Genomic DNA, 17063 nt, shown 5'->3' with positions numbered 1-17063 from the left:
CTACCTTTGGGATAGTCTCCAGCACTCCCCGCGACCCGATTTCCTCCCACATTCCAAAAACATGCTAGGTTAATTAGCGACTCCAAATTGTCCATTGTCATATGAATATGAGTGTGAATGGTTGTTTGTCTATATGTGCCGTGTGATTGGCTGGCCACCAGTCCAGGGTGTACCCTACCGTTGGGATAGTCTCCAGCACTCCCCGCAACCCGGTTTCCTCCCACATTCCAAAAACATGCTAGGTTAATTAGCGACTCCAAATTGTCCATAGGTATGAATGTGAGTGTGAATGGTTGTTTGTCTATATGTGCCCTGTGATTGGCTGGCCATCAGTCCAGGGTGTACCCTACCGTTGGGATAGTCTCCAGCACTCCCCGCAACCCTTGTGACAATAAGCGGTAGAAAATGAATGTATGAATGATTCCCAACCGTTGACAAGCAAACTTCCACCAACTAGGAATCCTTATTTATGAATGGAATGTTTGAGCATAAAAAACTCTGTTTACACACTCTAAATATGTTTTTTTAACATTATAATAGCCCCCTAGACATTTATTGTCATCTGAACACTCGTATTGCCGAATAATATATACATAATAAGATTAATTAAACCACTTAAAATATAAATAAGTGCTAATGATACTGTAAATGTATTCCCTAGGGGAGTTGAGTGAAGGGTCGTAACCATCGTAACAGTAATAATAATGCTTGTGTGTCTGACTCAACATTACAGTAACATTAGTGACACATAATGACTCGTGTACAATGCTACTTATCAACGTTTTAACCTAGATTACTCTTACATTCATTTTGTCTCTGCAGTGGGATGCAGTTTTGCAAGCCAATGAGTAAAATGATTGTAAACAGGTCAAGGTCCAAGTCTTCTATTCAACAATTCTCTCTCCAATACTGTCCATGTCTTCTGTTTTTCTGCTCTTTCGGGATTTTCTTTCTGAGATCATATAGATTTACCGAGGGTTTTCTCTTGCAAGGTTCCTTGCAGGTTCCTTGCAAATAGAGGAATTCATGAAGCTACGGGTGATTCTTGCTGTTGCGTGGCGTCACACGGGACAAAGCGGGACCAAATAATGCCACGACTTCAAGGATGTTGGCAGTGGTGTTGACAATGCATACTTATACTGGAACAATGTGTATCCTGCGTACTACGTATATTATGCACTACACGTAAACAATACTTGACCACGTAAACGGTACTTGACCGAGGTGTGAATAGGTTGTGTGGGAGTGGGAGTGTGGAATTTCGTAACAGCACCATCTATTTGCTGAACACTAGACTCTTTAAAAGGTAACACAATGTTTGAAACTAGAGCCTGACCGATATATCGGGGGCCCGATTAATCGGTTATCACATATCACAAATTAATCAATATCGCTGAAAATGGAGCCGAGATGCTCCTGTGGGTATCTAGCACCTACCCCTCACAGACACAAGCAGATGCATTAATTTCGGACATGCTGTGCGTCAATGCGGCACCGCGCCAATTGCGCCTCTGACAAAATGTGTCCGACAATGAGTGCTATCCCTTGAGGAGAAGAAGTTTCGCTTGAGCTCCACTTCACTTTATTTATTTATTTATTATCAACTTCTATACCAACAATATTAGGAAAGTGGAGTTCATTCGAGTTAAGAAGCACTTTGGCCGTGTGACCAATCACGGCGTACGTACGACTCCAGTATAAATCCATCCAAGCTACCAAGCATGCTGCATTTCCGCAAGGGATGATTGGTCCATTCAGTTAAGCAGATGCATTAATTTCACCCTCACGCCCGGCTTCCGAGTTCCACCGCGCCAATTGCGCCTCTGACAAAATGTGTCCGACAATGAGTGCTATCCCTTGAGCAGAATAAGTTTCCACACCTTCGGCTTTGCTTGAGCTGCACTGCACTTTTTGTTTATTTATTATCAACTTCTATACCAACAATATTAGGAAAGTGGAGTCCGTTCGAGTTAAGAAGCACTTTGGCCGTGTGACCAATCACGGCGTACGTACGACTCCAGTATAAATCCATCCAAGCTACCAAGCATGCTGCATTTCCGCAAGGGATGATTGGTCCATTCAGTTAAGCAGATGCATTAATTTCACCCTCACGCCCGGCTTCTGAGCTCCACCGCGCCAATTGCGCCTCTGACAAAATGTGTCCGACAATGAGTGCTATCCCTTGAGCAGAATAAGTTTCCACACCTTCGGCTTTGCTTGAGCTGCACTGCACTTTTTGTTTATTTATTATCAACTTCTATACCAACAATATTAGGAAAGTGGAGTCCGTTCGAGTTAAGAAGCACTTTGGCCGTGTGACCAATCACGGCGTACGTACGACTCCAGTATAAATCCATCCAAGCTACCAAGCATGCTGCATTTCCACAAGGGATGATTGGTCCATTCAGTTTTGACACAATCATATCAAATTGCATCTTGGCAAAGGAGATTAGATGGCATAGTTCGATTCCCACTAATCCAGCTAACCAAGGCATTTAGTGCAACATCAGCTATCGGAGATCAGCTCAATCTGAGCTCTGGCTAAGGGCACTCGATTTTGTTGTCATTGTTAAACCAGAGACTTCACACTTGACTTGGACATCTGAAGGCTGAAGGTCAAGTTGGGCTTGTAGATCATGATGAAATACAGTCACACACACACACACACACACACACACACACATATATGAGTACACCGGTGAGAGTGTTTGCCTTCACCTGGGGCCAATTTACTGTGACCAGGCTGTGTGATTGTCACAACCTGTCTTGAATGACGACGACTCAGCTGCACTCAACTATTTTGGTGTGACAAGCATGCAGTTGCCGTGCTGACAGAAAAATCCTGTGTATTGAATTTAAAGTCCCATGAAATGGAAAAAAAAAAAAAGTCTGTCAAGTCTCAGAGACTGTATTTTTACGGTTTAGAAAAAACACCTTCTTCTTTCTTGCCATCAAAGTCCTCCTTGTAATGTCCGGCTTCCACTACAACCGCATGACTATTTTTTTTTTTTTTTTTGGAACACTAGGAATATTTTTTCGCAGTTTCTCAGCAGCGAGCTTTCACTTTGGTCACTTGTCAATCCACGTCCAAATCAAACAAAGTACATTATTAATGCATGGCTCATCTGCACTTTCCATTACCACTTTGTCTCGGTTATTGCATTAAAACCCGAGGGAGGGAATAAAGATTAATGAGTTATTCTTACGAGCGTCTGTCATCCAACGACGCTTGAATCATATACTGACAACGTTCCCTTGAAAGTGTTTGAGCGGTAGCAGGGATGAGCGCCATCAGCAGGAAACATCAAACATGGGCACGGTACCCACAAAGCCATTTGCAGATTAGCAGCGATGAGATGTGTTTTAAAATTTTGAACGGTAGAGCGCTGACACTTCTTCACATCTTCTATCCTAACCTGACTTGCAGAACGCTGATAAAAAAAACTACAAATTTGGACTTGGCCATCATGTCTCGTTTCAAAGTCACACTAGTAATGGACTTATCCATGGAGCCTATCCCAGCTGTCTTCATGCGAGAGGCGGGGTACACCCTGGACTGGTGGCCAGCCAATCACAGGGCACATATAGACAAACAACCATTCACACTCACATTCATACCTATGGACAATACATTATTAAAAAAAAAAAACAACAACCTTAAACTGTATTATGGAAAGCAGGAAGTGAACAAATGTAACAGTTACTGATTGTAAAAGTACCAGATAGAGGGGTAGGATTTAATAAGCTTTGCTTCTTCCTACTCCTTTTGGACATGTGGAACTGTGAACTGATTATGTGATGCATTCAATTGTAATCTGATGCATGTTCAAATGAAGTTAAACCATTACCATAATATATAGGGGTGCGTACATAACCCCCGAAATGACAAAAGTTTATATGACATATTCCGAGGACCGTGTTTATAAATCTTCATAATATACTTTAAGTGTTTCATAGAGTTGGCCTTGTCTGAAAATGATAGTATCTATGCAGTCCTGTTGTGGTACGGCGTTTGGTGCCCTTTACAAAGGTTGGCCAATGGAGACCGTGCACCAATTCTAACAGTATTTTTGTTTCTGTTCACCTCGCAGGTCTGGCCGTCCGGTCAGTTTCATGGTCGTGTTCAACACTCCCAACCCTCTCAGCAAGATCTCCTGGGTCAACCGTCTGCACTTGGCCAAGATTGCACAACGTAAGTGTACTGTATTTTCTGGTTTGTAAGAAGCTACTTTCTTCTTGAACTGTGGTACTGTTGGCACCTTTGGTTAACCTTTGGTTAAAGTACAGGTGCATTATTTTGGATGCACAATGAGGTGTTATACTTCGGGAATCGCAGCATCATAACATTTTTTGCATTTTTGACGTCATCATCAATCATCATACAAATGTAATTATTAGTCAATGACAACACAGCCGTTTTTAAATGAAACGTTTTATTATTAAAAGGGAAAAAATTCAAACTTGCCTGACCCTGTGTGAAAAAGTTGGTGGTTTTCGTTTTGGAACGCTGCCATTGAGGGTGTTTTTGCCCAGTTTCTTTCTGATGGCTTAGTCCTGAGCATGAGCTTAACTAAGGCGAGGGAGGCCTGCAGTTATTTGGATAATTGTGGGGTCTTTTGTGACTTTTTGGATAAGTCATTGCTACTCTCTTGGGGTAATTTTGGTTGGCCGGCCACCCCTGTGTAGTTTTTTTTCCATTTGTGGATAATGTCTCTCACTGTGGTTAGCTGGAGTCCTAAATCTTTTGTCTGTTAATAATAAAAAGTTCCATTTAAAAATGGCATTTTGTGTTCAGAAGTGTTGTCTCTGACTAAATTTTAAAATAGTTTGATGATTTGAATGTGACACAATGTGACACATATTTGTATCGGTTAATACCGATCTGTCGCATACAACATTGCGGTATCAGTATGGATATCGGACTTGACAAAGTAGTATCAGCCCATCCTTACTCAGAGGTGTTGTTATGATGCAGGTTGGTGAAGGTCAAAGGACGACCAGCGAGGTTGCATTTTTTGTACTTTTGCGTGCATGCATTCACGGCCCATCCTTGTAGCCTGGAAACATTTAAAAATTCATCCGTAGATGCCGAGCTTCCATCCTATCACCGCACACAATGAAAACTTTGGACTCTGCCCACATTCTCTTGACTCACTACCACACAACTGTAGACTTTGCAGTCGTGCTCTGAGTCACAGAGGCTGAGCCCAAAAGACACTCTGGCAGCATTGAAAGACAGCAACAGCCTGCCAGTACGCCGTCTCCCGGCGGCTCTCACCTTTATCAGCCGCATGGCAGACGGAGTGATGAGGACGCCGGCGTAGGTGCAGCAGTGTGCAGCGTGTGGGCACGGCCGATAGTCAAAGCCAGTGAATGCTTTTATTCATCGCACTCGCGATACAGCGCACTGAAATTTGCTTAGCTTCGCTAGTCCTATCGGTAGCGATAAAGCACTCGAGGCGCTACCTTACTCAAGATGTGATGCCCATCCTTGGTGTAAACCATTCATTCATTCATTTTCTACCGCTCTTCCTCACGAGGGTCGCGGGGGTGCTGGAGCCTACCCCATCCCTCTTCAGGCGAGAGGCGGAGTACACCCTGGACTGGACTTTTACAATCAGTAACTGTTACATTTGTTCACTTCCTGCTTTCCTAATATGGTTTGAGTTTTTATGTTTTCCAATCACAGGGCACATATAGATATAGACAAACAACCATTCACACTCACATTCATACCTATGGACAATTTGGAGTCGCTAATTAACCTAGCATGTTTTTGGAATGTGGGAGGAAACCGGAGTACCCGGAGAAAACCCACGCATGCACGGGGAGAACATGCAAACTCCACACAAAGATAGCCGAGGGTGGAATTGAACCCGGGTCTTCTAGCTGTGCAGTGGTTTGTTTCCATGTGCATTTTAATTTTGAATGTAACAATTGGGATAGGCTCCAGCAGCAGCTCCCTTTGTTAGGCATGTATCAACAAAATACTTAACTTTTGTGATTTAAGGGAAAATAAGGTTGTTTTCAGTTTAGTCGTCTAGTCTATAGAATTTATATTTAATACAGACCAGTTGTTTTATCTCGGTTTGAATAGCGCTCTCTCACTATATCTTGATTTTTCAAAAAAAAAAATCGTAGCTCCTAGTTGTGAGGTCTGCTCGCTAACCACTCGACCGCCGTTCCGCCCTGGTGTAAACCAGTGGTTCTCAATTATTTTCTATCAGAAATGTTTTCAACCCCCCTCCCCCAATTGAAATACCATAGAAACTAATAATATCTTTTATTTATGAACTAGAAACTGAAACCAGAAAAATGCAACAAAATGGAAAGCATACACACATATTCAAGAGTACTATAAATTTGTACATGTTGGCAGGTCTTTACTAACACTGACCCCTGACACGGTGGTCCGCACCATTATTTTGAGATGCACTGGTGTAAACACACAGTAAGCTTGAGAACAGGCTCTCGTGGTTCTCATTGATGGCTCATTTGGAATCAGATCAGTACCACGATGGTCAGCTTGGCAATTACATGTTAATTGTATTACACACACACTTTGCTTTCCCATTTAGGCAAATGTAATTACAACGTGGGAGTTGTTGTTTCAATTTCACGGATGATGTGACATCAGCAGGGTTTCCTCGCGGTTACACATGGAGCCGGGCCCCGTCCAACACTTGGTTGCAGTTCAGAATCAGCAAACTGTGGGCTGCTTTGGTTTGAAACTGGTTGTTGTCCCTTTTGCTGGGATTCCCGGGTTGAGACACTGAATGTCAATTCAGTCCCAGTGGACATTGAATTCTCTTTCATGTTTTCCCAATTGCAATACAGAGCTACTACTGTAACCATGACAACAACAATCACCTAAGAAGGTGATGTTTTAACATTTCCAAAGTGTTCTTTGCTGTTGAACTTATTCTCGAGATGTTTGTTTACTTCACTAACTGGGTTCAAAGGTTGTATCGGTGCTGAGGGTAATTTTTTTCTTGTGATTTTCCTTGCTTGCTAATCAGCGATGGACCCCCTGCGGCCGTCCTCTGGCTAAATCACCAATTAACAACATATTAATACCCAGCTTACGTGCTGATTTTTGCAGTCTGTTGTTTCTCTGATTTTTATGATTATACTAACATGGATCTCAAACTAGACTTACGATTTACATCCTTTAAATTGTCTGATATTGTCTGTATTTATGACTAGGTTAATTGGCGACTCCAAATTGTCCATCGGTATCAATGTGAGTGTGAATGGTTGTTTGTCTATATGTGCCCTGTGATTGGCTGGCCACCAGTCCAGGGTGTACCCCGTCTGTATGTAAAGGCAGAGGTGCAGATTGGGGTTGGACTCGGTTCATGTGATTGAAGTTGTTGCGGAGGGATAATATAAGTGCAGTTCAAGAAGTTCAAGTATTATATGAAGTTGAATGAAATTATGAATTATTAATATAATAATTATATATAATAATATAATTATAATTAATAATATATTTTATTTGTTATACTATATATATTATATTTTATTAATTATATTTATATATGATAATTGTTATATTGTTATTATTAATATAATAAGTATATATGTAATATAATTCATATAATAATTATATACAATAATATTATTATATTTATATATAATTAAAATAATAATTCATAATTTCATTTATAACTTCATATAATACTTAAACTTCCATTGTACTTATATAATTGAACATTAATGAATGAACATAATAATTATAATTAATAATATTTTATATTTGTTATATTTTATTAATTATATATTTATATATAATAATTGCTATATTGTTATCATTAATATAATAAGTGTATATACGCATAATATAATTAATATAATAATTATATATAATATAATTCTATTTATATATAGTCAAATATTCATTCATAATTTCATTTATAACTTCATATAATACTTAAATGAACCGAGTCCAACCACAATCTGCACCTCTGCCTCTACACCGCCCGAAGACAGCTGGGATAGGCTCCAGCACGCCTGCGACCCTCGTGAGGATAAGCGGTAGAAAATGAATGAATGAATGAATAATAAAGAAAACTTGGGGAGAAAAAAATGTGGTTCTCTGTGTACTCCAAATATTTTCTGCATTGCTGTTATGTCCACTAAGGTCACAATATATACCAATATCTATCCATAATATCTACCCATAATATATACCCATAATATATACCCATAATATCTACCCATAATATCTACCCATAATATCTACCCATAATATCTACCCATAATATATACCAATAATATATACCAATAATATATACCAATATCTATCCATAATATCTACCCATAATATCTACCCATAATATCTACCCATAATATATACCAATATCTACCCATAATATCTACCCATAATATCTACCCATAATATCTACCCATAATATCTACCCATAATATCTACCCATAATATATACCAATATCTACCCATAATATCTACCCATAATATCTACCCATAATATCTACCCATAATATCTACCCATAATATATACCAATAATATATACCAATATCTACCCATAATATCTACCCATAATATCTACCCATAATATCTACCCATAATATATACCAATATCTACCCATAATATCTACCCATAATATCTACCCATAATATCTACCCATAATATCTACCCATAATATCTACCCATAATATCTACCCATAATATCTACCCATAATATCTACCCATAATATCTACCCATAATATCTACCCATAATATCTACCCATAATATATACCAATATCTATCCATAATATATACCCATAATATATACCAATATCTACCCATAATATATACCAATATCTACCCATAATATCTACCCATAATATCTACCCATAATATCTACCCATAATATCTACCCATAATATCTACCCATAATATCTACCCATAATATCTACCCATAATATCTACCCATAATATCTACCCATAATATCTACCCATAACATCTACCAAGTGCTTCATTCACATGCCAAGTGTCACTGTGAACACACATAGTGTTTCCTCATAGTGAAAGGCCATCTTCTGGCCTGGCATTTATATTACTGTTTTTAGTCCATTTCTGCAGGTCTTTTTTTGGCAGTATCACCTACATATGGCATTTTGTAAAAAAAAAAATAATAAAATAAAATTGACCATCAGTGAACAGTTTTGATGCGGCCTGATCCTCCATTAGCAACCTGCATGGTTCCTGCGTCTTACGAGTGGCCCCACGGTTAGCGAAGGGTCTTCTTGAAATAGCCAGAGGCATTGCCTAATTTCCCCACTGAGGGACGAATAAAGGCATATCTTAATTAATGGGCTTTCTCACTGAGCGAGGGTTGAGGACTCAGACTTTGATGCCCCCCACCCCTTAAGAGGTGGCGAGGGAGGCTGCCGATGCGTTGTGGGTGGGGAACGAGTGCTGTTGGGATGATTGAGACAAGCAATCAGTCCCACTGCAGGGAACAGAGGGCAGGCGGGGGGTCGTCGCCCACGGTCGCTCTGCTAAATGCGCTCTGTCTCTTGGTTAACCCAAACCTTTTTTCTTTGCACATTGTTTTTGGGCGTGGGCTCTGACACGCCTTCTTAATCCATCGCATGTGCACGTATAGCGGGAGGAAGCGAGAAATGGCGGATCCACGCGGCTGCACCGCTTCAGTGCTTTCTCTTTCATAGGCCCCGGGATTCAGATTGCCGGGCTGCCATGGTGACTGCATTGGTTCAAACATTAGCTTAACCTCGTATGTAACTATTATCTTTCTCTTTTGTGCTGTTCAAGCATATCTGCACTATGAATCGGCTGATTTTTTTTTTTTTCCTTTCAAGCATTAAATGCCGCCTCCCCCTCAGAACAAGAAGGCTCTCACTCGGCGTGTGCTTGAAGGATGTTTGCGCAGCCCTGAAATTAATCTGTCAAACAGTGGCGATTATCTTCCCCCATCTCGCCATGCTCGAGCATGGCGAGAATGTTTATGACGAGTAAACATTATCAGGGATTTAATTAACAGATCCCACACTTGCATTGATCCGTGTTGAAATATCAATTGCACTAGTGTATTTAATTAGTCTATATCTTTGCCCTTTGTGTCACGGGGGCCTGATAGAGCGCTTGTGCTCTGCAAATTAATCTTCATCAGCACAAGACTTGAACTAAAGGATGTGTGTGTTGGAGTCCGGAAAACGAGGAAGGAACTCTAGCGCTAGTTAATATTCTGATGCCGCGCTAAGAGCGAGCCAATAAAGAAGACCTTAAACTTGAACGCTGGCATAAGCTTGCTCATTATGTAGGCTGAATGTTACACATGGCTCACCCAAGGAAAAGTGGACTCCCAACTGTAAATGCTTATTTCAAGCTCTTTAACTGGGATTACAAAAAAGACTGAAAGAGAAGGAGACGGGGGGGGGGGGGGGGGGGGTTGGCAACTCACGGCTTTGGAGCCTCATGTAGCTCTTCAGCCTCCATGTTGCTGGTACCTTGAATAAAAAAATAAAATACAGTAGCAGGGTGGCACGGCGGTTGAGTGGTTAGCGCGCAGACCTCACAGCTAGGAGACCAGGGTTCGATTCCACTCTCGGCCATCTCTGTGTGGAGTTTGCATGTTCTCCCCGTGCATGCGTGGGTTTTCTCCGGGTACTCCGGTTTCCTCCCACATTCCAAAAACATGCTAGGTTAATTAGCGACTCCAAATTGTCCATAGGTATGAATGTTAGTGTGAATGGTTGTTTGTATATATGTGCCCTGTGATTGGCTGGCCACCAGTCCAGGGAGGATAGGCTGGGATAGGCTCCAGCACCCCCGCGACCCTCGTGAGTATAAGCGGTAAAAATGAATGAATGAATTTCTGTCTTTTGTTTTGAGTTGTGAACTCCTGTCGAGCGGCTACACATGCTAACCAGCACACAAAGCGTTCTAGTTCTTCCAGAATCTGCACCTATTCAGCTGTATTTTTTTGGATTTCATGGTTCCCGTGTTTGTCAACAGTCACATTGCCAAATGCATGAATAGAGTAGAAACAACATTAAAAGTATGTCTAATGATTATAAAACTTTGTATTATTAGCATGTCATCCAAAGCATTAGCATTACCATTAGCATGTCTTCCAATTACTGTTGCAACAATTGTCCATAGGTGTACGTGTGCTAGCTAACTGTTAGCTGATGTGTGTTTATCCCGCAACATGAGCAGTATTGGAATTTTATTTTGTTTTTTTCTGTATGTTTCAGTCAATACAAATAGGCTGCACAGCGGTTGAGTGGTTAGCGCGACCTCACAGCTAGCAGACCAGGGTTCAATTCCACCCTCGGCCATCTCTGTGTGGAGTTTGCATGTTCTCCCGCCTCACGAGGGTTGCGGAGGTGCTGGAGCCTATCCCAGCTGTCTTCGGACAAGAGGCCGGGTACACCCTGGACTGGTGGCCAGCCAATCACAGGGCACATATAGACAAACAACCATTCACACTCATTTTACACAAATATGGGAACCACTGAAAAAGGCTTACAGAGTTCTTTCATCAATGTGTGTGTGTGTTTGTGTGTGTGTGTGTCTTGACTTTGACTACTTTCATGGACAAATTTCACATTAAGTTAATTGGGGGCAGTTTGTTCATTTAAGGCCAAAATATGTTTACCTAATTGGAAAGTGCTGAATTTGGGGTCAGGGTTTAAGGTGAGAGGTGTGTGTCTTGGGTCCAAATTATCTTGTAGATAATAATTAAAAAAAAAACTAAATCAATGCCTGAGCCCAAAATAACGAAACATTCTATAATGCACGTATTTTGCCACGATTCCGTTCCCTCTGTAATAATACCGCTGAAGAAATACTCTACATTTATGTAAAATATTGTGGATATTTCTTTCAATTTTCCTCAGCCGTGATGCTGAAGGCAACATTCTGGACTGATGCATTCAGTTTGTCCTTCGTGTGTGTGAAGGCTTTATAGAGAATCAAACTGTGAATTCTAAAGCCGAGTGAATAAAAAGGTCTGTTATGATTATTTGCTGCACTTTACGGATCTTTACATAACTTCACATCGATTGTGCCTTTTTGCCTTGACAGTCACGTTGTGAAGGAGAAATGCAGTGAAGCAGCCACTCGTATTAGTCAGTGTTTGAGATATGAAAAGAAATGCATACATTGTGTAGCTACATATCACGTTGGCGAGTGGGGAGACGTCAACAAGGGCTTGTTATTTGTTTACCGTTATTGATCATCATCACAAGCTGGTTAAGGTTATTTTGTGTTCTCCGCCATCATAAAATAAGTCAGTATTGTACGTGAAATCATCATGTGGTCACCAGGTTGACTATGTAAGAATACATATTTCTTGTGTATTGTTGTTTTAATGAAGTTAAATGGCAATCTGACAGGGAATATGTCGTCTTTACACTTTCAGGGGAGGAAAATTCGCCAGGCTGGCTCTACGGCGAGCATGAGGGGAAGAACATGGCCCCCTTTTGGTGTCCTCTGCTGGCCTGTCACATGCCTGTTTTTGCTACCAAGTTCCCTGAAAGAAAGGTACGTCATTTAAGATGGAAAGATGGCAACGCACACATACATGACATCGTGGAATATTTTGTAACGTCATGTGTGCTGCTTGACTTCTTCATGTTTTCAACTTTTATTCTACAGATGAATATGACGAGTTATAAATGTACTATAAATTTGGTTATTTAATTTTTTATACTATTGTGATCCTCTCACCTCTTATAATTAACTTTTTCGGTGAGGAAATAAGAGTTGATTCGTCATTCTGCAACAGGGGTCTCAAACTCGCGGCCCGCGTGCCAAATGCGTCCCGCGCCAGTTTGATATAGATGCTGTATGGTGTCATGTACCCGGAAATGACATCTTAAACTTGTGTGCACACCGGACACAATTGATTGACTTGCCATTTTGCAAGTTACGACGCTGCTCCCAGATGCTAACTTGCTAATTAGGTAAATTGGTTAAGTTTCATGAATGTTCATGTTAAAGGTTAAATAACTGTTAATTTCAATCTGAAAAAAAAACATTTCTCTACCCACCAACTATACATGGTTTCTTAAGTTTTTCTTATTTGCTATTAAGGATCAATTGATTTATTTTCTTTGATATATTTATTTTTCATCTTATTTTGTGTAATAAATAAATAAATAAATAAAAATAAAAAAAAAAAATACCCAGAAATGACAGCTTAAAGCTGTGTGCATGTTACAGGTTAAATAACTGTTAATGCTGTTAATTTGAATCTGAAAAAAAAAAAAAAATTCTTTCCCCACCAACAATATGTTTTTCTTATTTGCTGTTTTGTTATTATTTTATTTATTTATTACTGATATATTTATTTTCTTTATTTTAATTATAATTAAATAAAAGTATTTATTATATAACATATAATAATTATTTAATTATTAATTTATGTTTTCATCTTAATTTGTGTAGTAAAGAAATAAATAAAAATTATTAAATTTAGAAAAATAAAAGAAAAGAGCTTTTCTCGCGAAAAACCAGAACCAAAGCACTGAAAAGTGTAGGGTATAGCAGAAGCTTTATTTATTTTATTTAACTTTTTTCTTTTTTCAATAAATGCATTTTCAGCCTCACCCAGACTTTAGCTCCAGATAAATTGAGTTGGAGACCCCTTGTTCTACAACATTGTCAGTCTTTTTTTAAAATGTTGGCCTCTCCCAATGTGAGAAATGAGCGCTCATCGCCATATTGAACTGATCCACATACTTATGGATCATATAAATATGTCTTTCCTCCCTGCCAGTTTGTGCAAACTTAAACGTTTTGTTTATCCATGCGGACAAAGATTGACAAAAGGCACGGATGATAAAAATCGCTTTGTTTTGCGTGTTTTAGTTTAAAGTCCGAGTTTGCAATATCACACCGAGCTTGCAAAGGTTCTTTGAGGATTTGTCCCTAGAAGTGATTGGATTTTTACTACCACCATTAGCCCACGGTAGTCACTTAATCTTTAGTCTAATAAAGATTTTGTCGAAAGAGATCATAAGGCCATTGGACTCACTCATCTCCCATTGAGGGTAATCAAAGTCCACTTGGCTTAGCTTAACGACCAAAATGCATTGTGTCTGTGATGATCTCACTCGAAAAACACCTCGACTGTCTGTACTACAAGGTGACACAAGTGCATCCCCTCACAGCGGCGGAGAACTTTAATCAATACAAGCTGTTAAGACCCAGAAGGCTGCCATAGATCAGATGATCAACACAGTTGCGGGATAGACTGAAGTGTGGACTGAAGTGGTTTTAGAAGTCAGTGGAAATGCTATGAAATCAATTTGCCGGGCCTGAGAAATGATATTTCAGACCACACTTTGGGTCCGTCTAATGTGGTTATAGGTCTTCCTGAGCAAGGTGGATGATAGCGGTGGCGGGGGTAGCCAAATTACTTTGGCCGCTAGAGGAGGATGTTATAAAGTGATCATGCAATTATCTTAATGGCTGTGGGACACCCGAGCGTAAATCAATGTTTCAACATTAGCTTAAGACCTCTACGTCAACCTGGTAGTCTGCTCGCTTTGCCGGCAAGAGGCGAAGGTTAGGTGAAGCAGAAGCTGGACGTCCACTCCGTGTAGCACATACATGCATGGCATTGGAGGATTTCCCAGAAGTCCTAGCCAATATAAAACCTGCAAATGTGACTTTCACCTGGCTGGAAGCTCTGCCAGGTCAATTAATATATTTTGGAGCCTGTGAGTCTATTGCCAGTTTCCGAGGAACCGCTCATATTCTCCACCTTCTGCAGAAATAAATGAAGCACCTGAGCCTGATGTGATGTTCAACTCGCTGATATAGTTCATCTTCAAACAGCTAAAATAATGCACAAGGCTAAAAATAACCAATTAGCTAAAAATCTCGTCCAATACTTCTCTACAAGAAATTAAAAACAAAAAAAAACAAAAAAAAAGACAAAAGCAATCTTCACTTGCTAAATGTACTGCAAAAAAGGTCAGTAAGGATAATTCATAATGCTGCCTACAGAGAACATACTAACTCCTTATTTCTAAAATCACAAATACTTCAACTTGCTGATATAGTTCATCTTCAAACAGATAAAATAATGCATAAGAAAATGAAAATTACAAACTTAAATTATAGTAGGATAAATATTAAAATTAGAAAAAAAACTTAAACTATATTATGAAAGCAGGAAGTGAACAAATATAATAATAATATAATAATATATCACTATATTGATACTTACTATGGTACTGATTATGTCATTGGATGCTCATATCACCTTGTACTTCAGTGCGTGACAAAAAGCAGGAAGTGAACAAATGTAACAGTTACTGATTGTAAAAGTACCAGATGGAGGGGTAGGATTTAATAAGCTTTGCTTCTTCCTACTCCTTTTGGACATGTGGAACTGTGAACTGATTATGTGATGCATTCAATTGTAATCTGATGCATGTTCAAATGAAATAAAACCATTACCATTCCTATTACCTAATATTGGCTTTATTGTCACAGTCATCCCTCATTTATTGCAGTTCATTGTTTCCAGACCCGACCTCGATAAGTGAATTTCAGTGAAGTAAGATTAATCAAAGTAAAATAAACGTTTATATCTTGAAATGCGATGAGGAGAATGGTAGTGTCGGGAAGTTAGCAGCAGTATTACTTTCCCACTTGCGACTAAAGAGGAGGTGGCATTAAACGGAGTGACTTTAAGTCTGTCATGCAGAGCAGACTGTGATTAGGGGCTTAACTCAGCAGCACCCCCCCCTTCTCCTTCTTTGTGTCTCCATCTTAGCCTCTGGGACACACACCTTGCCAAAGCTCTGCAGCATCCCTTTCTGCAGCTCATCTTAGCAGGCCCACTTACATCACTCCAAAGGAGGAAGCAAAGGTGCAAAGAAAGAAAGAAAAAGAGAGAGAGAGAGCGGAAAAGAAATAAAAAAGAAATCCGAGATTAAAAGCGATGTGGCCGAAGGGGCCAAATTGATTTCTGACAGAAAACAAAGTTCTAAAGCAGCACAGCATGAACAATGCGAGCCCCCCCTGAGGGAGCTCAACCCACGACTGGCCGCATGCCGCTCGGAGCAGCCCGGTACGCTCGGCGGGATGCTGGAGAGGCTGACTGGGCCAACTTGTTAGCCACTGGAGATAAACCTTATCACAGTGGCGCTGAGTGGGACTGAGGCAGACACTCTGAATTTATCGCTTTCATTTTTTTTCCCCCTGCCCTCGCCATCAAACTCTAACTCACTCTCTCTCACTCACACACACACACACATACACACACTGTGATGGCGTTATCTGGGCCTAATAGACAACCAACATTGGGATTTAAAGGAAACTACGCTCACTTCCTTTGGCTTTGTTGACATTTTGAAAGACCTTAATTGGAACAGACTACAGCACCATTAGCATCAACAAGGTTGTTGCTCACTTGCATTTTTTTTAATGGTAATAGTTTAATTTGGGCTGCACGGTGGCCTAGTGGTTAGCGCGCAGACCTCACAGCTAGGAGACCAGAGTTCAATCCCACCCTCGGCCATCTCTGTGTGGAGTTTGCATGTTCTCCCCGTGCATGCGTGGGTTTTCTCCGGGTACTCCGGTTTCCTCCCACATTCCAAAAACATGCTAGGTTAATTAGCCACTCCAAATTGTCCATAGGTATGAATGTCAGCCAATCACAGGGCACATATAGACAAACAACCATTCACACTCACATTCATACCTATGGACAATTTGGAGTCGCTAATTAACCTAGCATGTTTTTGGAATGTACGTACTTTGGTATGTGACAAAAAAACAAAAAAAAACCCATCTTTCCTATATTAGGAAAGCAGGAAGTGAACAAATGTAACAGTTACTGATTGTAAAAGTACCAGATGGAGGGGTAGGATTTAATAAGCTTTGCTTCTTCCTACTCCTTTTGGACATGTGGAACTGTGAACTGATTATGTGATGCATTCAATTGTAATCTGATGCATGTTCAAATGAAATTAAACCATTACCATTACCATATTGACACTTACTATGATACCCATTATGTCATTGTATGGTCATATCACCTCGTACTTTGGTAGGTGAAAAAAAAATAA

The 17063-nt window shown here is 40.1% G+C and overlaps 1 protein-coding gene across 3 annotated transcripts in view; it reads left to right on the top strand.

Moving 5' to 3' along the window:
* Positions 1 to 17063, top strand: part of arhgef10la (Rho guanine nucleotide exchange factor (GEF) 10-like a) — a 124828-nt gene that overhangs the window by 64937 nt on the left and 42828 nt on the right. For all 3 annotated transcript variants that reach the window (XR_013630250.1, XM_058054589.2, XM_078798403.1), the window contains 2 exons: positions 4092 to 4192; positions 12398 to 12519. Coding sequence is in view for 2 of the 3 variants with exons in the window: in XM_058054589.2 (XP_057910572.2) it covers positions 4092 to 4192; positions 12398 to 12519 (223 nt within the window). In the remaining variant the exon portion in view is untranslated. The remainder of the gene's footprint in view (positions 1 to 4091; positions 4193 to 12397; positions 12520 to 17063) is intronic.

The sequence above is a fragment of the Doryrhamphus excisus genome, linkage group LG18, assembly GCF_037039965.1.
Source record: "Doryrhamphus excisus strain RoL-2023G ecotype Guam linkage group LG18, RoL_Dexc_Guam_v1.1, whole genome shotgun sequence".
NCBI lineage: Eukaryota > Metazoa > Chordata > Actinopteri > Syngnathiformes > Syngnathidae > Doryrhamphus > Doryrhamphus excisus.
Note: the sequence above shows the minus strand (reverse complement) of the source record. Positions and strands in the feature narration are given on the sequence as shown.